At 43.4% G+C, this 25,552-nt stretch overlaps 1 protein-coding gene across 1 annotated transcript in view; it reads left to right on the top strand.

Annotated features, from left to right (window-relative positions):
• Positions 1-25,204, top strand: part of ppp1r14d (protein phosphatase 1 regulatory inhibitor subunit 14D) — a 30,850-nt gene extending 5,646 nt beyond the window's left edge. The window contains exons 2-4 of the mRNA XM_068039582.1: positions 18,910-18,990; positions 20,765-20,797; positions 24,874-25,204. Of these exons, the coding sequence (XP_067895683.1) occupies positions 18,910-18,990; positions 20,765-20,797; positions 24,874-24,942 (183 nt within the window). The 3' untranslated portion in view covers positions 24,943-25,204. The remainder of the gene's footprint in view (positions 1-18,909; positions 18,991-20,764; positions 20,798-24,873) is intronic.
• Positions 25,205-25,552: the final 348 nt, after the last annotated feature.

Here is a 25,552-nt window from a genome sequence, read left to right as displayed (position 1 = left end):
AGGTGGAGTGAGGGGCATAGGGGAGATGGGGAGTGGGGCAAGAATCCAAAGGAAGCCAGAGTCCAAGGAGCAAAGAATGCATGTTGGCACACGAGTCTGGAAGTGAGCAGAAGGATGAAGTGAGGCTGTCGAAGAAGGAGGCTCAGGATTTTGAATTCAAGGTATGCAGGAATGGGGAGGCAATGGGGCTAGTCAAGGCCAGGGTAATAGAGGACCGAGCACAGAGGAGGAATAGGCTGAATATAAGGTAGAGTTAGAGGACCATCTCACTATCTGTGGTCATCTAATGCAGTTGGATCTGATAAGTCCATGACTGTTTTATTGAGAACAGTGATGTACTCTTGAGGATACAAATGCTCAGTTTGCAAACATGAGCACCTAAGCTCAATTAGTCTTTCATTTAATCTGAGCAAAGACGTGGAATTTTCCTGGACATGATAATGTTTTGAAGGTATGGATTGACTATATGCCATACGTGACAATCCAAAATTGGTTTGGCTGCCTTGATGGCTTTGGGTGTTTATTCTGGAATCTAGGATGAATCCCTGTCTGTTCTGCGTTGGATTAGTTGATCCTAGCTTGGGGCAGTGCTAAGGATGCTTTTTTTGACCCTTGCTTAGGGATTGGTAAATTAGCCAGGGTTATTGCACATCCATGTCAACCAGCAGCCCTGCTCATACAAAAACTTGTGTTTAAATGGAGCCTGTCACAAACTGAAATATTCCAAGTCAGATATGAGAACCTAGCAGGTATTGGAGTTCAGCTCTGAGCCAATTTTATGTCTGAAACTCCTGTGAAACACCTTGGGACATTTACTATGTGAAAGGTCTGATATAAGTACAAGTAATTATTGTTGTTCCCCTCAGCGATGTGACTCATGCTAAGTAAAACCATAGGAGAGCTGCCAGTGAGTTATAAACACATTGTGACAGTACCAGATAAATTTCACGTATACGGGAATAGGAAATGAATTATTTTACAGTCTGGCATTAACTTTGATTAAATTAGGATATTTAATTGAATTGATTCTTTAAACAATAATCACCCCATGCCCGACGCTGACTCGCTCCAAACCGATGAGATTAATGGGCTGTAAAAGACCAGTTTATTCATCAAGCCTACCCTACACACCCTGATGGCTGTAGCATTGTGATTAGACATTTCCTACCCCTTGAAGGCTTGCAGAGTGTGTACCCTCTACACCAGTTGGCAATGTATTCCAGAGGCTCCCTACTCCCTGGGAAAAGAAGATCTGCCTAACATCTATTCCATTCTTGCAGATCTTAAACTTGTGCCTCCTGGTCCTCCCCAACCGTTTAACTGGAATAATCTATCATTGGAGGTCCTATCCAGCCCTTTCATTATTCTGTAATATCTCTATCAGGTCACTTTTCAGTTTATGCTGCTCTAAAGTAAATAGATCAAAGTTCTTGAACCTGTGTGAGATTCTTTATCTAGGAATTTCTCCCCTTCCCCTCTCCCCCCCCTCTCCTTTCCCCTCCCCTCTCCCCCCTCTCCTTCCCCCTCCCCTCTTCTCCCTCCCCTCTCCCCCCTCCACTCCCCTCCTTCCCCCCCCCCCCTTTACAACTCTCCTCTAGACGTTTTCCAAGGCCACTATATTGCCCACCATATATAACCCGTTTAAAAATTGGGACCAGCATTCAATTTGTTGCAGCTCTTGATTGGCAATTAAGATTAAACCTAAAACAAAAACAAAGTGCTGGAAAAACCCAGCAGATCTGAGGAGAGAGAAGCAGAGTTAATGTTTCAGGTCAGTGACCTTTCAACAGAACTGGCAAAGGTTAGAAATGTAATAGGTTCTAAACAAGTAAAGTGGGAGGGGGTGGGGAAGAGAACAAAAGGGCAGATGTGCGATAGGACAGAGGGTCGGACAGATTAACTGTCAAGGACATGGGACAAAGACCTGATGAGCTTTTCCAGCACGTTCTGTTTTTGTTTCAGATTTCCAGCATCTGCAGTATTTATCTTTTATATTGGATTCAACCTAATTATGTTATGGTTAGAAGTGGCCAGGCGTTCTCCCACATGGAGGTTTGATCCTGCACATAAGTCACTGCTAAAAGGCAGATCTAGATTTGGTTTATTCTTCATTAACTCACCAACATGTTTTTAAAATAATTCATTCTCCGGATGTAAGCATCACTGGCAAGGCCAGCATTTATTGCCCTTTCCTAGATACCCCTGCGAAGGTGGTGGTGGTGGGCCTTCTTCTTGAACCACTGCAGTCCATGTGTTGAAGATGCTCCCACAGTGCTGTTAAGTGTGGAGTTCTCTGCCTCTGAGGGCTGTGGAGTTTCAGTCATTGAGTACGTTCGGCTGAGATCGATAGATTTCTACATATTAAAAACAAGAGTTATGGCGAATGTGCAGGCAAATGGTGTTGAAGTAGAAGATCAGCCATTATCTCATTGAATAGCGGAGCAGGCTCGAAGGGCTGAATGGCTTACTCCTGCACCTATTTCTTATGTTCTACTTTCCGTAAACATGAGGCCATCCAAAACTCTGCCGCCTGAGTCTTAACTCACACCAAGTCCCATTGCCCTATCACCCCTGTGCTCGCTGACCTACATTGGCTGCCGGTCAAGCAACATCCAGATTTTAAAATTCTTATCTTTGTTTTCAAATCCCTCCATGGCCTTTCCCCTCCCTATCTCTGTAATCTCCTCCAGCCCCACAACCATCCAAGATATCTGTGCTCCTCTAATTCTGGCCTCTTGTGCATCCCTGATTTTAATCACTCCACCATTGGTGGCTACGCCTTCAGTTGCCTAGGCCCTAAGCTCTGGAATTCCCTCCCTACACCTCTCTGCTTCTCCCCCTCTCCACTTCTCCCCCTCTCCACCTCGCTTTCCTCCTTTAAGACACTCCTTAAAGCCTACCTCTTTGACCAAGCTTTTGATCATCTGACCTCATGTCTCCTTTTGTGTCTCGGTGTTGTACTTTGTTTTATAATGCTCCTGTGATTCGTCTTGGGATGCTTTATTCTGTTAAAGGTGCCATATAAATATAAGTTGTTGTTGATGATGGAATGGAGCATTCTCTACTCTGAGGGAGAGATGGAGTTTGCTGTACTCTGGGGGAAGGAGTGATGGAGTTTTCTGTACTCCGAGGGAAGGAGGGATGGAGTTTTCTCCGCTCCGAGTGAGGGATGGAGGGATGGAGTTTTCTGTACTTCGAGGGAAAGAGGGATGGAGTTTGCTGTACTCCAAGGGAGGGGTCCAAGTACTGATACTTGAACAACTTGCTGACTGGGAGTCGCTCTGTCGATTCTGGATCTACTGGAAATGGAGGAAATTGTGAGGATGGTGAGAGTAGGGATTGGTGAGGTGAGTCTTCTCCTGCTTGAAGCTATGGTGGGCTGTGGGAAAGGCTCACATTTACCTCTTGTGGCAAGGGGACATGAAAGAGGTTGAAGCGGTGGGGGCTGGATCAGGTGGTTGTTGGAGGTGGTGCTTGATCTGTAATCTCAATCTCACAGCTGAAGGTCTGGCCTTCTGGCAGGAGTACAAAGGAGGCGAGGGCCTTCATCTCATCGAGTCTGAAGGTCAGCTTATGAGGTCATGGCTCCCACTCCTTTGGTAGTTATGTGGAGAGACTAGGGAAACTGTGGTTGGTCTCCTAAGAGTAGAAAATGTTAAAGGCAGATTTAATAGAGCTGTTCAAAATTATAAGGGATTTTGATAGAGTAAATAAGGAGAAACTATTTCCACTGTCACGAGGGTTGGTAACCAGAGGACACAGATTTAAGGTAAAAGAGCTAGACAGGTGATGCGAGGCATTTTTTTGTCCAAAAGTTTTTGTTATGATCTGGAATACACCGCCTGAAAGGGTGGTGGAAGCAGATTCAACAGTAACTTACGAAAGAGAATTAAATATATACTTGAAAAGGAAACATTTGCAGAGCTATGGGGAAAGAGTAAGGGGATTGGGACTAATTGAAAACTCTTTCAAATAGCCAAGAGAGGCAGGATGGGCAGAATGACCTGCTTCTGTGCTATGTGATTCTATACATTGGAGAGGAAAAACTGTCCCAGTTTTAATTAAAGGCCGCAAAATTGCAAACTGGAGATTTGCTGAGTGGTTTTCTAGGATGAAAATTGCCAAGTGACTCAACTTGGGGTCTAAGCTTTCTGCATCCAAACAGAATGGAAAGCTATCTTATTTGAGCTCTTTGCAGAGAACCGACACTCCAGTGCAGTACTGAGGGAGTGCTGCATTCTTGGAGGTGCTGCCTTTTGGATGAGATGTTTAAACCCAGGCCCTGTCTGTCTTCTCAGGTTGATGTGAAAGCTCCCACAGCACTATTGGAAGAAGAGTGGGTCGTTATCCCAGTCTCCTGGCCATTATTTATCCCTCACCCAACATTACTAATCCAGTCATATTATATACTGTTTGTGGGAGTTTGCTGTGCTCAAATTGGCTGCCGCATTTCCTACATTACAACAGAGACTATGCTTCAAAAGTACTTGATTTGCTGTAAAGCGTTTTGGAATGTCCTGAGGTCATGTAAGGGGCTATAAAATTGCAAGATGTGGATAAACTCTTTCGGAATGTTCCCCACAATAAATAAATTCAAAAAATAATGTTGCATTTAGATTTTGTCTTTTGCAGCCATGAAATGATTAGCTTGGGTTCGTGATCCATGATGCACCACTGCTACTGATTGAAGGGAAGGATAGCTTGGTGCTGGGCATTGCAGCTTTAATACCAGAGCAAGCTTGCACTGGATACAGATGCTACAATAAAATCCAAATCTGAATCATTGACAGTGAGCATTCTTGAATTTTGGCAAGAAACCGGTTCCTTTCCAAAATTTGACTGGCCAACTCCCCCTCTCGTATGCTCATTTTAGTCTACTATGGTCAGATGAATGTTTCTCCCCCTTGTTTCTAGTGGACTGTACCACAAAATGATGTCATAAGTTGTATATCACCTTATGAAATCATGCAGTGGACCAGTCCATATAAAGAGCGGGGAGCTATATTTAATGGGGATTGATGCCATGGAAACAGACAGGATTTATTGTGTTGGTTGTGAATGGGGACTGACGCAATAAATGTCATCGTATATTAAGCTTCACATCAGCAATCTTCATTATTTATTGAATGAAAACCAAAACTAAAAATTTTACAAATCCATTACAAACATTTACACAGGGCAATTTGGCAAATTGGATCCAAAATTGGCTCAGTGGCAGGAGGCAGAGGGTGATGGTCGAGGGTTGTTTTTGCGAATGGAAGCTTGTGACCAGTGGTGTACCGCAGGGATCGGTGCTGGGACCCTTGCTGTTTGTAGTGTACATTAATGATTTAGACGTGAATATAGGAGGTATGATCAGTAAGTTCGCAGATGGCACAAAAATTGGTGGTGTCGTAAATAGTGAGGAGGAAAGCCTTCGATTACAGGACGATATAGAAGGGCTGGGAAGATGGCCGGAGCTGTGGCAAATGGAATTTAATCCATAGAAGTGTGAGGTGATGCACTTTGGGAGGACTAACAAGGCAAGGGAATAAACAATGGATGGTAGGACCCTAGGATGTACAGAGGGTCAGAGGGACCTTGGTGTACTTGTTCATAGATCACTAAAGGCAGCAGCACAGGTAGATAAGGTGATTAGGAAGGCAAATGGGATACGCCTTTATTAGCCAAGGTATAGAATATGAGTAGGGAGGTTATGATGGAGCTGTATAAAATGCTATTTAGGTGACAGCTGGAGTACTGTGTACAGTTCTGGTCACCACACTGTAGGAAAGATGTGATTGCACTGGAGAGGGTGCAGAGGAGATTCACCAGGATGTTGCCTGGGCTGGAGCATTTCAGCTATGAAGAGAGACTGGATAGGCTAGGGTTCTTTTCCTTAGTGCAGCGAAGGCTGAGGGGAGACCTGATTGAAGTCAATAACCAGGGGGCATAGATTTAAGGTAAGGGGCAGAAGGTTTAGAGGGGATTTGAGGAAACATTTTTTCACCCAGAGTGTGGTTGGAATCTCCCTGAAGGGGTGGTGGAGGCAGGAACCCTCACAACATTTAAGAAGTATTTAGATGAGCACTTGGAATGCCATAACTTACAAGGCTATGGGCCAAGTGCTGGAAAATGGGATTAGAATAGATAGGTGCTTGATGGTCGGCACGGACACGATGGGTCGAAGGGCCTATAGGGAAAACTCTATGACTTCTGTATGGTGTCTACAAATTACCAACAAACCTTATAATTGGCCTTTGAGCAGTACTTCTTTTTTATTCATTCCTGGGATGTGGGCGTCACTGGCTATGCCAGCATTTATTGCTCATCCCTAATTGCCCTTGAGAAGATGGTGATGAGCTGCCTTCTTGAACCATTGCAGTCCATGTGAGGAAGGTACACCCACAGTGCTGTTAGTAAGGGAGTTCCAGGATTTTGACCCAGTGACAGTGAAGGAACGGTGATATAATTCCAAGTCAGGATGGTGTGTGACTTGGAGGGAAACTTGCAGGTGGTGGTGTTCCCATGTATTTGCTGCCCTTGTCCTTCTAGTTGGTAGAGGTCGCGTGTTTGGAAGGTGCTGTCTAAGGAGCTTTGGTGCATTGCTGCAGTGCATCTTGTAGACGGTACACACTGCTGCCACTGTGCATCGGTGGTGGAGGGGGTGAATGTTTGTAGATGGGGTGCCAATCAAGCGGGCTGTTTTGTCCTGGATGGTGTCGAGCTTCTTGAGTGTTGTTGGAGCTGCACCCATCCAGGCAAGTGGAGAGTATTCCATCACAGTCCTGACTTGTGTCTTGTAGATGGTGGACAGGCTTTGGGGAGTCAGGAGGTGAGTTACTCGCCTCAGGATTCCTAGCCTCTGACCTGCTCTTGTAGCCACGGTATTTATATGGCTACTCCAGTTCAGTTTCTGGTCAATGGTAGCCCCTAGGATGTTGATAGAGGGGGATTCAGCGATGGTAATGCCGTTGAATGTCAAGGGGAGATGGTTAGATTCTCTTTTGTTGGAGATGGTCATTGCCTGGTACTTGTGTGGCGTGAATGTTACTTGCCACTTATCAGCCCAAGCCTGGATATTGTCCAGGTCTTGCTGCATTTCTACACGGACTGCTTCAGTATCTGAGGAGTCACGAATGGTGCTGATCATTGTGCAATCATCAGCGAACATCCCCACTTCTGACCTTATGATTGAAGGAAGGTCATTGATGAAGCAGCTGAAGATGGTTGGGCCTAGGACACTACCCTGAGGAACTCCTGCAGTGATGTCCTGGAGCTCAGATGATTGACCTCCAACAACCACAACCATCTTCCTTTGCGCTAGGTATGACTCCAGCCAGCGGAGGGTTTTCCTCCTGATTCCCATTGATCTCAGTTTTGCTAGGGCTCCTTGATGCCATACTCAGTCAAATGCTGCCTTGATGTCAAGGGCAGTCACTCTCACCCCAAGGTCAGGAGCTGAGTGGCCCTGGCGGAACCGAAACTGAGCATCACTGAGCAGGTTGTTGCTAAACAAGTGCCACTTGATGGCACTGTTGATGACACCTTCCATCACTTTACTGATGATTGAGAGTAGGCTGATGGGGCGGTAATTGGCCGGGTTGTACCTGTCCTGCTTTTTGTGTACAGGACATACCTGGGCAATTTTCCACATTGCAGCGTAGATGCCAGTGTTGTAGCTGTACTGGAACAGCTTGGCTAGGAGCGCGGCAAGTTCTGGAGCACAGGTATTCAGTACTATTGCCGGAATAATGTCAGGGCCCATAGCTTTTGCAGTATCCCATGCCTTCAGTCGTTTCTTACTATCACGTGGAGTGAATCGAATTGGCTGAAGTCTGGCATCTGTGATGCTGGGGACTTCAGGAGGAGGCCGAGATTGACATTAACTCGGCACTTCTGGCTGAAGATTGTTGCAAATGCTTCAGCCTTATCTTTCGCACTGATGTGCTGGGCTCCCCCATCATTGAGGATGGGATATTTGTGGAGCCACCTCCTCCAGTTAGTTGTTTAATTGTCCACCTCCATTCACGGCTGGATGTGGCAGAACTGCAGAGCTTAGATCTGATCTGTTGGTTATGGGATCGCTTAGCTCTGTCTATCGCATGTTGCTTACGCAGTTTGGCATGCAAGTAGTCCTGGGTTGTAGCTTCACCAGGTTGACACCTCATTTTGAGGTATGCCTGGTCCTGCTCCTGGCATGCCCTCCTGCACTCTTCATTGAACCAGGGTTGGTCTCCTGGCTTGATGGTAATGATAGAGTGGGGAATATGCCGGGCCCTGAGGTTACAGATTGTGGTTGAGCACAATTCTGCTGCTGCTGATGGCCCACAGCGCCTCATGGATGCCCAGTTTTGCATTGCTAGATCTGTTCGAAATCTATCCCATTTAGCATGGTGATAGTGCCACACAACACGATGGACGGTATCCTCAATGTGAAGGTGGGACTTTGTCTCCATAAGGACTGTGCAGTGGTCACTCCTACCAATACTGTCATGGACAGAAGCATCTGCGGCAGGCAGATTGGTGAGGACGAGGTCAAGTATGTTTTTCCCTCGTGTTGGTTCCCCCACCACTTGCCGCAGACCCAGTCTAGCAGCTATGTCCTTTAGGACTTGGCCAGCTCGGTCAGTAGTGGTGCTACTGAGCCACTCTTGGTGATGGACATTGAAGTCCCCCACCCAGAGTACATTTTGTGCCCTTGCCACCCTCAGTGCTTCCTCCAAGTGGTGTTCAACATGGAGGAGTACTGAGTCATCAGCTGAGGGAGGGTGGTAGGTGGAAATCAGTAGGAGGTTACCTTGCCCATGTTTGACCTGATGCCATGAGACTTCATAGTACGTTCCAACTAATCCCAGAACTAAGATCCCATTCCCTCCCTGCTTTCAGTTTCTTCTCATTCCTTTCCCTCACTTCCTTCCCATTCTCTTCCCCCATTTCTTCCCATTCACTCCCTCCTGATTTCTTCCCATTCCCTCCCCTCAATTCCTATTCCCGCCCTCTCCAATACCTTCCCATTCCCTACTTCCCTTCAATTCCTTCTAATTCCCTCCCACTCCCTCCAATTCCTTCCCATTCCCTCCCTCCCCCGAATTCTTTCCAATCCTTCCCTCAATTCCTCCCATTCTTTCCACTATGACAGAAATTCTGAAGCCTGAGTGTTAACTAGAAATAGTCAATTTGCCCTCTATGGTTGAGTGGGCAAATGCACAGACTGGAACGTTACTGAGTCAACAAGTTCCCAGTCTGTGGTGAGCTAGCTGTTGTCCTCATCTGGGGCAGCAGTTGGAGCAGTTCAACTGATGTCAGCGTCTCCCCACCAGCCCCCCCCTGTCCTCACCAAGCTCCGGTGACCTCCTCCCACAAAGTATGCACAGGTGGATAGAGGGTGAGGATAAGACTGGATGCCATTGACTGTGCTCATCATCAGAGGTCATAGGTGAAGAATAGTCACATGGGGCAAGGTTCCAGTGCAGGGACTTTGCAGCTCTAACAACAGCAACTTGTATTTATATAGCGCCTTTCATGTCATAAAACATCCCAAGGTGCTTCACAGGAGCATTACCAAACAAAATTTGACACCAAGCCACAAAAGGAGGTGTTAGGGCAATCAAAAGCTGATCAAAGAGGTAGGTTTTATAGAGCATGTTAAAGGAGGAGACAGAGAGAGAGACACACACACAGAGATTTAGGGACTCAACACCATAATGCGGCGCCTAGGCAACTGAAGACATGGCCGCCTATGGTAGGACGAAGGAAATTGGGGATGCTCAAGAGGCCAGAATAGTAAACATTTATTTCACTGGGAAAGATCAAAGTCCATTGAAATATCAAAAAACCTTAATGTAGAATCCACTTCCTGCTAGGAAGACAAGGCAGTTTGTCAAGGAACTTATTAGACCTGGATTCCTCTCATGTGAATTCCAGTTACTGCTGGCTCTCAATGCTCATGAATTCTTCCTGGATGAAGTTATTCCACATGGTGCAAAGGTCTATTCAGTCAATCATTGCCCTCCATAAGCCTTTGTTTGGTTACATTCCTTTGGTACTGTTAAATTTTATTGTGGGGCAGTTCTGAGTTAGTCAAGGATAGTTGGAGAACAGGATAGGTCAAAGGTTAATCCCATCTGCAATTTAAGATTAACTATTTATTTGTCAGTGTTAATTTGAGCTTGTCAAAGTCTCCGCTGCAGTAAGTCTTTGCTACATCACCTGCAACTCCCTCTCTTAATCGTACCTATGTAAAGCTTTGCTGCTACCCTCTGCCACACATCAATTATAGCTTCTGAACAGGGAAGCTATCTGATTCTCTTTAAATCCCCACTCAACATCATCTCCTTGTAACACAACCCTCACTATAACTCCCTTTCTGTAACACAACCGAGGGGAGAGGGTACCAGGTGTGGCACAAACTGAGGGGAGAGAGAATAAGATCATACAAACCAGTCAGTACATTAGGCTCGTAAAGTATCTGGTCTGGTTCACCGCCTTCACTGGGGAAGAAGTGAGTTCAAACACCCGGAAATCCAATTCGGTTCAGGTCAGGATGATGCCAAATAAATGTAACCTCCCTGTGTAAAAAGTCGAGGCTTAAAATAGAAGCTAATTCTAAATAGACCTCTGCATCCTGTGTGAGACAACCTCAATTATCCCCTGAAATTATGAGGGGTTTTGGTAGAACACATAGGAGTAACTGTTTCCATAGGCAGCAGAGCCCGTAACCAGAGGGCACAGATTGAATATACCTGTGAGGGGAGGAGAATTGACATTGCAATTGGCAAAACAACCAGAGGCAACATGAAGGGAAAAAAATTAAGCAGCGAGCTGTTGAAATTCTGGAATGAGATTGTAAGAGCTTTTATAATTACATAAAAAGGAAGAGAGTAGCTAAAGTAGACATTGGTCCTTTAGAGGCAGAGACAGGAGAAATCATCATGGGGAATGAGGAAACGCTAGAGGCATTGAGCAAATATTTTGTGTCTGCCTTCACAGTAGAAGACACAAGTTCTACACCAGAAATAGGCAGTAACCTAGGGGATAAAAAGAGTGAGGAAATTAAGGATATTGATACCAGCCAAGAAAAAGTATTGGAGAAACTTGAGGGACTAAAATCTGACAAGTCCCCGGGGCTAGATGGCCTACATCCTAGGGTTCTAAAAGGGATAGCTGCAGAGATAGTGGATGCACTGGTAATGATTTTCCAGAATTCCTTAGACTCAGGAATTGTCCAGTCAGATTGGAAGTTGGCAAATGGTACAATGCTTTTCAAGAAAGGAAGTAGAGAGAAAACAGGGAACTACAGGCCAGTTAGCCTAACATCAGTCATTGGGAAGATGCTGGAAACTATTATTAAAGAAGTCTTAACATTGCATTTGGAAAAGCATAGTATGATCAGAACAAATCAGCATGGTTTTACTAAAGGGGGATCCTGTTTGACAAATTTATTAGAATTTTTAAAGGATGTAACTAGTAGGGTAGATAAGGGGAACCAGTAGATGTAGTTTACCTGGATTTTCAAAAGGCATTCAATAAGGTGCCACATAAAAGATTAATAGGCAAGATAAGGGCTCATGGTGTTGGGGGTAATATATTAGTGTGGATAGAGGATTGGTTAACAGACAGGAAGCAGAGAGTGGGAATAAATGGGGCATTTTCAACTTGGCAGGCAGTGAATAGTAGGGTGCTGCAAGGATCAGTGCTGGGGCCTCAGCTATTTACACTCTATATTAATGACTTGGATGAAGAGACAGAGAGTAACGTGTCTAAGTTTGCTGATGATACAAAGCTCAGTGGAAAGGTAAGATGCGGGTAAGACATAGAGAGACTGCAAAGGGATATAGACAGGTTAAGTGAGTGGGCAACAAGATGACAAATGGAGTATAATGTAGGGAAGTGTGAAGTTGTTCACTTTGGTCATAAAAATAGAAAAGCAGAAGAAAATAGCAGAAAATAGAAAAGAGGTGGTAGAGGCAGGAACCCTCACAATATTTAAGAAGTATTTAAAGAGCACTTGAAATGCCATAGCATACAAGGCAATGGGCCAAGTGCTGGAAAATGGGATTAGAATAGGCAGGTGCTTGATGGCTGGCACAGACACGATGGGCCAAAGGGCCTGTTTCTGTGCTGTATAACTCTATGACTCTGTGACTCTATGATTGGAGTACAGGAATAAAGAAGTCTTACTAAAATTGTACAGGGATTTGGTGAGAGCGCACGTGGAATACTGTGTGCAGTTTAGGTCTCCACATTTAAGAAAGGATATACTTGCACTGGAGGCAGTGCAGCAAAGATTTATTAGATTGGTCCCTGGGATGAGGGGGTTGTCCTATGATGAGAGGCTGAGTAAATTGGGTCTATATTCTCTGGAGCTTAGAAGAATGAGAGGCGATCTAATTGAGATATACCAGATTCTGAAAGGGCTTGATAGGGTAGAAGCTGAGAGATTGTTCCCACTGGTCAAGGAATCTAGAACACAGGGACACAGTGTCAGGATAAGGGGCCAATCATTCAGAACTGAGATGAGGAGAAATTACTTCACTCAAAGGGTTGTGAATCTTTGGAATTCTCTACCCCAGAGGGTTGTGGATGCTCCATCATTGAATACATTTAAGACTGAGACAGATAGATTTTTGGTCTCGCAGGGAATCAAGGGATATGGGCAGTGGGCAGGAAAGTGGAATTGAAGCCTAAGATCAGCCATGATCGTGTTGAATGGCGGAGCAGGCTCGATGGGCCATATGGTCTACTTCTGCTCCTATTTCTTGTGTTCTTGTGCACTGCCTAAAAGGGTAGAGTAAGCAGATGCAGTAATAAATTTTGAAGAGAATTGGATAAATAGTTGAAAAGGAAAAATTTGTAGGGCTATAGAGAAAGACTGGGGGCAGTGAAATTAATTGGATAGTTCTTTCAAAGAGCCGGCAAGGGCATGATGGGCTGAACAGCCTCTGCCTGTGCTGTAGGATTCTACGAATACTAAAACAATAACAACTTTCATTTATATAGCACCTTTAAATATGGCACTTCTCTTCACACTGTTCTCCGCTTTTCCCCCTGATCCCAAAAAGTACTTCGCAGCTCCTTTGCTACACGTAGATGAAGAACACAAATCACATTGCATTGACCTTTGCTCCCAAGCACTTTGCTTTATCCATTGCCGGTCATCATGTTGCTCAGTGCTGCTCCTCCATGTGACGATCAGTGCGATTCACCATAATGCAACTTGGCCTACCTTAGAGGTTGGGAGTATCTCCCAAAGCTCCATTGCTACTCCCACACATTCCGACATTCAGGAGCCGAGCCTTTCCGAGCTCCTGATTGCTTTTGGCCGTGGTTGATGAGCATTTCCAGACCTTGATTTTCCCCATTAAAAAAGCAAGCCTTGTATTTATACTGCGACTCTCACAACCAAGTGGTTTACAGTCAAAGAAGTCCTTTTTGATGTGAAGTCACTGTTGTAATGTAGGAAATGTGTCAGAAAAGTTTCACTCAGTAAGGTCCCTCAAACAGCAATATGATAATGATCAGATAATCTATTTCAGTGATATACATTAAGGGACAAATCTTAGCCAGTATACTGGGGAGAACTCGTGTTCTCTTCCTCAAATTAATGCCATTGAATCTTTTACATCTAGCTGAGAGGACAGACAAGGCCTTGGTTTAACATCTCATCTGAAAGGTGACACCTCAGTGTAGTACTGGTCACTTCACTCCGAATTATGTGCTCTGGAGTGGGATTTGAACCCATAATGTTGTAACTCAAAGGTGAAAACTTTACCACTGAGCCACAGCTGGCATTTGCAACACAGCATAGCAGTTCTGATTTGGATCTATTGTTTACACTCAATCCTGCTACTAAACCTCAAAGGGTTAAGTTGTTGAACAAAGCTTCCTTCTGATGATGGTGTTTTCCTTTGCAATGTAAATGAAAGGACTCTGTGTGAAATGGATTTTCTTTTGGACAAACACAGTGACTTTCAGTTTTTCCCATCAGATGATGCCAGCAGTGGCTGACACGACCTAGAACATTCTGGGCCTTGTAACATCAGCTCAACAAGTAGAGCATTAATAAAGGAAGTCTTGGTTTTTTCCCCCTCCTGTTCTGAAGGTGGCAAGGCCAGCATTTATTTTTTTTCCAAAAATATACTTTATTCATAAAAATCTGTAAAAAATACATTACAAAACAGTTCCAAATTGACATTCCAGAAAGTGAAAAGAAAATCAGTTTTCTTCAATACAGAACATGAGTTGTCTCACAACCCTTCCATTCCATTTTACATGCAATGTACATTTGCATTATACAGCAAAACCATATTTTGGTGTATTCAACCCAAGGGGTTTTATACAGGTTCCAGCCCCTCGGTTCACTATAGCGGGAGGACCTTACACAGTGGTCTTTCCCCATTGAGCCTTTGCGGTGGCTGCCCCAAGCTTTAGTGCGTCCCTCAGCACGTCATCCTGGACCTTGGAATGTGCCAGTCTGCAACACTCGATCGTGGACAACTCTTTGCACTGGAAGACCAGCAAGCTTCGGGCAGACCAAAGAGCGTCTTTCACTGGGTTGATAGTCCTCCAGCAGCAGTTGATGTTTATCTCGGTATACATCCCTGGGAACTGACCATAGAGCACAGACTCCTGTGTTACAGAGCTGCTCGGGATGAACCGCGACAAAAACCACTGCATCTCTTTCCACACTTGCTTTGCAAAAGCACATTCCAGAAGGAGGTGGGCAGCAGTCTCTTCCCTACCACAGCCACCTTGAGGGCAGCGTGTGGAGGTGGTGAGATTCCGAGCATGCAAGAAGAATCTGACGGGGAGGGCCCTTCTCACCACCAACCAAGCTACGTCTTGGTGCTTGTTTGAAAGTTCTGGTGATGAGGCTTTCTGCCAAATGACTTTGGCGGTCTGCTCAGTCTCTTGTGTGGCTTGAGAGTGTTAACTGTTTACTTCCTATTTGCAATGAGTCCTGTACTGCTATGTGATCTTCATGGATATATCCATAACTGTCTCTCTAAGCGACCTTTAATATACAAGAAGGTTTATAATCTTCCAATAACGATCTAAATGAAGTGGACGTGCTTCTTTGCCTCCACTCCTCTGACCACATTAATTCACACCAATGGTCTGGTTCATTGATTATACCAAGGGAGCCATGTTGATGATCAGTTAAAAGCAGGTTGTGGTCTGGCCAGATTTTCATGCTGGCTCCAGCCGGTGACTCTCTTATTTTCTTGGTCTCTTTTATTCTTTCCCTCTTGTGTAGGAATGCCAACGCTGAGTGGTCATAGTCCTGGAGGTTTTGTCATCTCACCGCCAACTAAACTCTGCCATTGGCCGCCCGACATGTCCATTCTCGTGGTGCCCCACCTTCCTGTGGCCAGTTGGGAAACAAACATGCTCACTGTTCCTGATTGCATGACTCTTGACTGTCAAGCAAATAGCCTTTGTTCCATCTCCAATGTTTTCCTAATTAATAAAGGAAAGTATTCAAGAAAGATCACAACCTATTTATTGCCCTATGATTTTTCTCCAGGATTGCTCGCTCCAGTGTTCTGGAGATTAAGCTTCAATTCCTGGAGAATCCAGGACAACCCTGAAGGGTTGGCAACCCTATACTTGCAGCTTATTCTGTATTAGCAGTGTCAGCCATGGCTCAGTGGGTAACACTCGCTTCCTAGTTAGAAGTTCATGGGTTTAAGTCCCACTCCAGAGACCTGAGCACAAAATCCGAGCTGACGCTCCTGTGCAGTGCTGAGGGAGAGCTGCATTTTTGAGGGTGCCATCTTTCAGATGAGGCGTTAAACTCAGGCCACGTCTGCCTTTTCAGGTGGAAGTAAAAGATCCCAGGATGCAATTTGAAGAAGAGCATAGGAGCTCTCCCTTGTGTTCTGGCCAACATTATCTCTTGACCAACATGACCAAAAACAGATGATCTAGTCTTTATCACATTAATTTCCTCATTTCCTCTGTTACAACAGTGTGAATACTTCCAAAGTAGTTAATTGGCTGTAAAGCACTTTAGAACTTCCTCAGGTCATCTGTTCTTTAGTCATATTGGTTTAAGGGATAAATGTTGGCCAGGCCACTGGGGAGAACTCCTGTGTTCTTCACAACAGTGGATCTTTTAACATCCACCTTCGACAATATACGGGTCTTTGGTTTAGCATCTGCTCTGAAGGACAGCATCTCCGACAATGCAGCACTCCTTCAGTGCTGTCCTGCAGCGTCAGACTGAATTATGCGCTCAAGCCTTTGGAGTAGGACTTCAAACCACAATTTTCTAACTCGCAGTCGAGAATCCTACCACTGAGCCTGATGAAGGAGAGGCTGTATGGTGAAGGAGAGGCTGTATGGTAAAGCCTCCTGTCTGAATGTCCTAATCCAGCCACCCATTTTGCAAATGGAAAAGTTGGAATCTAGTTCGGCTTCAGTGGAAATGGTGCCCCAATGTTGACTGAGAATTGATATCCACTGGAGGTGATTTATGACACTCAAAGCTGTTCCATCACAGTGGATTCCAGGCAGACAAACTGACGGAGCCCTGCATCGATGCTCAGAACACCACAGCAAGTTGATATAGCTACTTTCTGGGTGCAGTGGTGTCAGTCTTCCATTGGGATCGATTCATGCTGCCCTGTGTTTATTCAGCCCATTGCGACAAAGCACCCTCTTGTGGTCAAGACTGAGATCAATCTATCTCTCACGTGTTTATTGCTTCAATCTCTCTGAAGAAAGGCACTTAGGGAGATGAATCATTAAACAGCATTATTCGCACGTCGGATGCCAGAGCAACGACTGAATCCACTTAATTCGATCAATGCTATTTGTCGCTGAATAATACAAAAGAAAGAATATGCCACACATCCTGTATCAGTGACTCTTTTACTTGACCAAAACAATTGCTTGTGGTTTCCGCTCGATTGCGTTATTTCTTTTTTGGTGCAATTCGTCCCGTTATCAGTGTAACCAACGCAAAAGATTGTGGAATTCCAGGTGCAAATTGCATTCAGTGCAACTTTGAGTTTCTGCCATAGTTTGTAAAACATTCAGCTAGAAGCAGGCTCTGCCCACAAAACCGGTTACTCACCCAAGGGAGTTGCTCCGAATTGCGCTCGATGGAACTTTTAGGCGCAAGGACACTAATTGGAACATTTGGAAAGATTTTGCATAATTTGCTAAGGAACTGACATCTGGACGCCCATCTAAGTGGAAAATGGTTTTGTATTTTTTTTTAAAGTCAGTTCAGTAATTAACAATCGGGTTGCACACAGCTGGAGGATTGACATTTACTGTTGTAGTAATTAAACTGCCCCAATTTACTCGCTCTTAATTAGATCAAGGAATATTTTTAAAAGCAAATTTTTTTTTTTCACATTTAGAAAGCTGCCTGTGCTTGCTCATGGCAGATTTTGCATTCAAAATGAATTTGAGCAAAATAATCAAGGAACAATTTAGGAGCCAATAAATGTCTGGACTGCTCGTTGTGCCCAATTGGTTAATGACCTTTCCGCCCTGTCAGCTGCTAATCGAACCTGATACCATCCTCTTCTGCACCCCCCATGTGCCTCCAAGCGCCCCCCCCCCCCCCCTCCATTTAGAAAGTAGCTTCATGTAAAGTTCAACTGAAAGTGGCCTTCCGTCCCTCAACTGCATAATATTGATCCCTCTGGGGATATTGTTTCTGATCATCCTGGGCAACTGTATCCAAGACTGGCATTAATACGTGTTCTGTAAAATACCTACAGCCTTTTTTAAATATGCGAATCCACTTTGTTTTAAAATCTCACATTTAAAAGTAACTTTTCTTTCAAATTGGTGAGCGGGTATTCAAGAAGAATGTTGACATTGATCTCAAGGGAGCTGGAATACAAAGGGGAGGCAGTTCTGCCTCAGCTGCACAGAGCTCTGGTTAGACCATATCTTGAGCATAGTGCTTAGTTCTGGGCACCAAACTTCAGTAAGGATATATTGACTTTGGCGGGGATACAGCACAGATTCACCAGAATGATGTCTGGGCTAAAAAGGTTACATTATAAGCACAAAACATATAACAAAATCGGAATCACCAGTTTAAAAAGCTATGGTCCATTAGGGGTCTGCTGGCTTCAGTGAAGAATTCAGATACAGGATGAAAATTAATTATGAGATAAGTTACCATTCCTGATTTAAAAAAAATAAAGCTTAGTGCCAAGAAAGCACACTCTGTGTACCATTATCTCTATGGGCTACATGCTAGGTAGTTGACGTACGTGACAGCACAACGTTTTTGGGGTCAAGGGTCACTGTCTTGGAGCTGCTTACACACAGAGTCTTTACAAATTGTGAATTGTTGGTTGTTAGTGTTGGAGATGTTGGCCTCGAAATTAGTCAGGGGCCTGAACCAAGGCCAAAGGATTGTTGGAAATTGGTGTTTGTATCTGTGTGTGTTACTGTGGTGGAGAGTGGGAAGAAAGCACATTGCTGTGGTCCCAAGGACATGAACAGCTTTTTAAACGCAGGATTTGTGCTCTCACAATAGGGAAACTTTTTCCCTGTGTGCTGTGTAATCATAAATCAGTCCATTAATAATTTTTTTTTTACACACAGTGCACAGAGAAAATCTTCTCCCAGGCTGAGCTAACCCAGGATGTGTGCAGTAACGGTGGACCAATTGTGCCTCCATACAGCACTAATGCCAACCCAGCTGGCACAGTGGATGAGTCCAGGCTGAGCAAAGGCCACGCAATGGCTAACATACTGGGGGCCCCAAAATTATGTGGCTACCTCTGGTTGTGGAAGGGAATCGAATGCATTTCCACTCGCATAAATGCCAGTGCTGAGCATCAGTAACCTATTGGAATTCAGTGCTTGTCTTACTGGACTGCACTCCTCCCATTGTCTCCCGTTGCCTGTTCCCAGATCTGCTTTCCTTAAGTACTTTGCTTATTCCTAAAGGAGGAAGAAATCCCAGAACTGGAGATCGACATTGATGAACTGCTAGAAATCTCAGATGAAGACCAACGTTCCAAACTCCAGGTAACTGCTTGCTGTTGGAAATCCACTTTGCAGTCAATAACAATCCAGCTTCAATTCTATTTTGATCCAATTCTGTCATTTCATTTGTTTCAGTCAGTCTAACAGTTTAAAGAGATGGTCTCCCCACTATAATCACATTGAAGAGTCTCCTAACTATGACCCCATTAAAGTGAGTCTCCCCATGATGTCTCCATTAAAGGGAGATTCCCCACTATGACCCCATTAAAAATAGAGTCTTACCACTAGGCCCTGTTCCAAATTTCAATCTGCCTTAGGTCCCTTCTTGGGTTCAGTGGCTTTACTTGCTCCAGTAAGGGGTCTATTCATTGTTGGATTGCACTGCCCTGTATTTGACTGCACTATTGTGTAATCAGGAGTGAGGGGTTGCAACAATGGTACGTTCCGCTGATGCAAACCCTATCTTTCTGTCCTCTTATATTTCTCTGATTGCTGACCAAGCGAGTAACACATCGATATGCTGCTTTATTTCTCAATAAGCTGAACATAGAATACTGCAGTTATGACCCGACTCACTTAATTTGCTTCATACATAATCTTTGCCTAATCATACAAACTAAAGAGCACGTTACACTTCACCATATCCTGATTTATCTTGTCTTCCTTTTTACTCTATTCAACCTTGATGGTGTCCTGCACAAGGGGGATCGGCCTCTTATTTTGATGTTTCAAGGGTTATTAGCACCCACTTAGGCTCCGAGGGAAAGTCACACAGAACGTGGCCTGATATTTTTTACATATTGTCATGAAGACCCCACCTGCCAAGAATGAGACATATTAATTTCATCATATGAAATATTAATTTTAAACTGTTACTGGACTGAAGAGATGAATTGTTTAAAGAGTTCAGCAGTGGCTGGAAAAATTTACATACGAAGAGACAGTTGCTTGGAGAGACAATAGAACAGCTCCCTGATCCAATTAACCCAAATGGATTTTTATCACCAGACATTGAATGTGGAACAAGCTAGCATTCCATTCCTCCACCCCCCCCCCCCCCACCCCCACCCCCACCCCCACTAACTGTGGGTGTCTACTAAGATGAAAGAAATGCACAAAATGCAGGGGAGTTTGTTAAAAAAACAACTAGTCACATGACTAACCTGCTGGCCCAGGTTTGGTTTTGAACTGCTCAGAGAACAGTTTCGGTCAGACTGCAACTGAGCTTGAAGAAAAAGCCATTCTCCTGCCTGGCTCTCTCTCTCACGAATTTCCAGATCCACTGAAGTCACTTAAACCTCAAGAGAGAAGCCTCCTATATCGAAACAAGTTTGAAAGCGTGCACTGGGCCCTATTGAAACAGCAAGAGCTACCGGCAAACAAAGACTCTACATTGAACTCAAAGGGCAGTAAATAAACCCCAGCTATTGCTTCAAACCTTTCCCCTTTATTCTTTCTACTTTTCTGTCTCTATCTACATATATGTTTCTTGCGTGTATGCATGCTAGCATGATCACGTCGTGTACTTGTAGTAGTTTTAACTGAATTAGAGTTTTAAAGTTAATAAACTTACACCTTTCTTGTTTAAATCTAAGAAAATCTGTTCGGTTAATTTCTTTGCTTTACAATTGGAGAGCCGTGAACAAGGATTCACTGAGGGGGAGCTAAAAATACAGTGTTTTAAAAATTAAACCCTGTTACAGTCAAACCAGGCAAAGGCTGAGTGGGAACCCCTAGACCCCTTTCTCACCTGGTCGTAGCAATATCTTTTCTGATGCCTCTGCTTTAAACTGACAGTTCTGTTTTTTCCTCACAGGAGATGCTTCACGAATGTTGTAAACCCACAGATGTAAGTGAAATCTTCTACTCAGTGACCTCTCTCTCTCATTACGACTTTACTTGCAGGAAGAGCAGAATGGAGGGTTAGCTGGGTGATTCACTGGCCTGGGTGGTTTAATGGGCTGGGTAGTTTAATGGACTGGGTGATTCACTGGCCTGGGTGGTTTAATGGACTGAGTTGAAGTGATTTATGACCTTAACCCCTTACAGGAACTAAACCAAATCAGGAGTACATCCCTATGAATCTCCTTTAAGTTCAAACCAGACAAATTCTTATAGATACTTATGTGGGTCCAATGAATTTAACTAGCTTCCCCTCAAAGAAAGAATACTAACAGAGAAGATCACCACCTTTCAGATAGTCTACTTTTAATAATTATGGCTATGTCATAAATGTCCCAGATATTATAAGGGTCTGGGACACTCTCTTCAATACGTATCTCTCCACTTAAAGAGACATAGAGAAGGGGTTCTTGTAGTTGTATACAGAATACTACATGAGATGATTTATTAATTTTTATATATTTATTAAAAAATTTAACATGCAATACACTGTTAAGTGGATAAGTATATCATAATATCAAAGATTACTAAGAGATGTAACGCATCATCTTATTTCTAACATAGAATCCAAAAGTTTAACCATGCTAATGTTACAGCAAAATATCTTAGAATATCCATCAAAATTTAAAGTAAACTTTTACCTTAAATTCCCCGAGTAACCCATAGAGTGAGAAGTATTGTTTGAGGAATTCAACATTTCTAATATTTGCTTCTGAAACTTTCATGTTTATACTGTTTCTGAGGTATCCTCTGACCTTTTACCCTTTTTGACCAGATAAATGCTCACAACTTCAAGAGCAGGGGAATTCCAGCAAAACATTAAGTGGAGATGTTAGTTAATGATACTCCCATAAACGGATCTTGAAAGCATAAATAACACACAGAGAAATGTAACACCTTTAAGAAGGTAGAGTTAGAAATTTCAAGGTCTTTCAAGGTCCCTGTTACAATAGAATATGAACCAGAAACAGTTTTTAAGTTGGGAAATCCATTTCAGTGTCTCTGTTGCCAGGGAAATGGAGAATAAACACACATTGAAATATCCCTGTATGACATCAGTAAGAGGTAAGTACTTTTCTAATTTATTATTTTATTATCTATAATTATGGTATATAGTAGGTTGGACCCTCTTTGTGGGTCAATCTGCCTACATTTACCAACACCATCAATTAATTAAATTTATGGCTACCTCTTACTGATGTCACACAGAATATTTCAATGGTTTATCCTCCAATCCCCTGGCACAGAGCCACTGAAATGGATTTCCCAACTTAAAAGGTGTTTCTGGTTCATATTCTATTGTAACAGGGACCTTGAAATTTCTAACCCTACCTTCTTAAAGGGGACTGTCAATAAGTCTTGAAAACTGCCCATTCATTTAATCTTTAATTCTAAAAGGGATAATATATTAACTATATCTAAATTATACATAATTAAGCCTATTATACCTCTATTCCATCACAGGGCTGTTTAATGGACTGGGTGGTTCAGTGGGCTGGGCAATAAATGCCAGCCTTACTGCTGACACCCACATCTTGAGAATGAATTTTTAAGAAGTCCTAGTGGGCATGGGTCCTTCAATACAAACTGTCCCTAATTTGGCACAGATTAGAAATCGCATGCAATGAAGTGAAGGTTCTGAGGTGGCATCTCTGAGTCAGAAGGTTGTGTGTTTGAGCCTCACTCCCGAGACTTGAGTAAATAATCTATGCTGACACTTCCAATGCAGTACTGAGGGAGTGCTGCACTGTCGGGGGTGCCATCTTTCAGGTGGGATGTTAAGCCAAAGTCTTCTCTGCCTATGTGGTGGGCATAATAAAAGATTCAATGGCACTATGTGAAGACCTAGTGAGTCCGGGGCAATACTTATCCCTCAACCAAAAACAGATTATCTGGTCATTTATCTCTTTGCTGTTGGTGGGAGCTTGCTGTGCACAAATTGGCTGCTGGATTTCCTACATTACAACAGTGACTGCACTACATAAGTACTTAATTGGCTGTGAAGCACTTTGGGATATCCTAAGGTTGTGAAAGGTGCAATTTCAATCCAAGTTTTTATTTCTTTTATTAAAGCCTATTGTTGGGGCAAAGTTAAAGAGATCATTGACTTGTTTCTTGTTGATTGGTTGATATTGATTGAGTGACTGATCATGGTGCTGGCTGGGTAGGGACAACATTCTCCTCTCAACAATGTGATCCCATTCAACCCTTGTCATGTTGCAGTCTCTCAATCAAAGTCAGCTTTATTCAGCATGACTACAACAAGTGAATCACCCAATAAAGATGGTACATTATTATTTTGACAGAAAGGTGGGAAATTATACTGCTGGTTTCACATTCTGTGTAGTCAAGGAGATTAGAGCTTGTATAAGCTATTTCTAGAGAAACAGAATTCAAAATCAGAAAAAGTTGTGTTGTACTTTGTACAGTTCTGGTTTCCATATTATAAAAAAGATGCAAAGGCACTTAGGAAAGGTGTAAAAAAGATTTGCAAGGATAATACCAGAATTCAGAGGGTATAACTATCAGGCAAGACTAAACATGATGGGGCTCTATTCTCTAGAAAAGAGAAGGCTGAGAGATGGAGGTCTTAGGATTATGAAAAATCTTGATAAGGTAGATGTAAAGATATTCCAACTTTTGTGAGAAATGCAAAACTTGGGGCTATAAGTATAAGATAGTCACTAAATAAATCCAATAAGGAATTCAGGAGAAACGTCTTTACTCATAATGATTAGAATGTGGAACTCGCCACCATGTTGAGTAGTTGAGGTGAATAGCATGGATGCATTTAAGGGGGAGCTTGATAATCACATGAGGGATAAAGGAATAGAAGGTTATGCTGATGGGGTGAGATGAAGCAAGATGGGAGGAAGGTCATGTTGAGTTAAATGACCTTTTTCTGTGTAGTAAATTTGATGTAGTTCTATCAACGAAAAGTAAAACAATAGAAGTTTCTCCCGCCATAGTGAAATCAGTATGAATTTAAAATGGCACAAGACTGTCTCCTGGAGGTGAGCTGCAGCCACTTGTTAAAACAAAAAGCATTGTCAACTCAGGAACTTCACTGCATGTTTTTGCATCAATGTGAGGCCAAAATGTATAAAGTAACTAACCTGTTGTAGAAATGTTTGAAAGTAAAGTATCAAAGAATACAATACACTATCTTTATTACCATTCAATGCCTTTCTTTCCCAAATATCAATCTGAATCTGACAACACCATACCCATTCTCACTTCTTAGCCCTAGGTAGTCCATTCCATATTTTGACATATATGACTATATGTTCACCTTCCCTTTTCTGAGCTTGGGTCAATTGCCTCCAGGTGTAGACTTTGTGATTATAATAAATCACAACTTGCATTTATACAGCATCCCCAGGTACTTCACAGGAACATTATCAGACAAAGGTCGACACTGAGCCAAAGAAAGAGATGCTAGGAGAGGTGACAAAAAAACTCGGTCAATGAGATGAGTTTTAAAGAGGGTCATAAATGAGGAGAGAGAGGTGAAGAGGTTTAGGGAGGGAATTCCAGAGTTTAGGGCCAAGACAGTTGAAGGTTCAACTGCCAATGGTGGAGTGAAGGAAGTGGGGGACGGTCAAGAGGCCAGAACTGGAGGAGCACAGAGATCGCAGTGGTTTATAGGGCTGGAGGAGGTTACAGAAAATGGGAAGAGGCGAGGCCATGGAGGGTTTGGAAAGCAAGAGTCAGAATTTTGAAATCGAGGTGTTGCTTAGCAAGGAGCCAATGTAAGTCAGCGACCACAGGGTGATAGGTAAACATGACATGGTGCGATTGAGGATATGGACAGAAGAGTTTTAGAGGAATTCAAATTTACAGAGAGCAGAGAATTAAGGTCAATTTATCCATATCCTTTATAATCTTGAATACTTCAGTATTCTCTCTTGCTTCTCTGCAATGTAAAATATTCCAAGTTCCCATAGCCCCTTTTCCCCCCATTGAGTAGGAAAAGATCTGAGAATAAAACCTGTTTTCTTTGTTGACCCCACCCCGATCTAGGATTTTATTAATGAGCTGCTAATTAGAATAAAGGGCCTTCGGAAAATGACGGTTTCACAAAAGAAGTGACATGGAGGAAGTGACATGGAGGACCACCACCAACAGAATGGAGTCACTGAGACTGAATCGAGCGCGCGGTCAGACAAGCCTTGCTCGTTATTATGAAAAGGGTCAAAAAGGAACCAATCATAGGACTGAAATCTCTGAAGCATGTCAGGCCATGGGTCAAAGTTCACACATTTGTAAAAAAAAAGAGAACGAGCAGGATATGTTTGTGGTTATTTATGGATGTTTTTGTTAAAATGTTAATAAAAGATGATGTGTAAGTGTACTTTCTGCTCGGCTCCTGCTCAAGCGAAGTCGTTTTTAATCCTCTTGGTACACCTCTTATCTGAGTCAAAAGTTCATAGGTTCAAGCCACACTCCAGGGATATAACCTATGCTGACACACCCAGTGCAGTATTGAGAGAAAAAAAGCAGGCGAGTTATCCCCGGTGTCCTGACCAATATTTAACCCTCAATAAACAACTAAAAGATAAATTACCTGGCCATTATCACACTGCTGTTCGTGGGAGCTTGCTGTGCAAATTGGCTGCTGTGTTTCCTGCATTACAACAGTGACTATACTTCATTGGCTGTAAAACATTTTGGGATGTCCTGAGGTCGTGAAAGGCGCGAT

Source organism: Heterodontus francisci, chromosome 9, assembly GCF_036365525.1.
Source record: "Heterodontus francisci isolate sHetFra1 chromosome 9, sHetFra1.hap1, whole genome shotgun sequence".
NCBI classification, from domain to species: Eukaryota; Metazoa; Chordata; class Chondrichthyes; order Heterodontiformes; family Heterodontidae; genus Heterodontus; species Heterodontus francisci.
The sequence above is the reverse complement of the archived record's forward strand: the minus strand, read 5'-3'. Positions and strand labels throughout refer to the sequence as shown.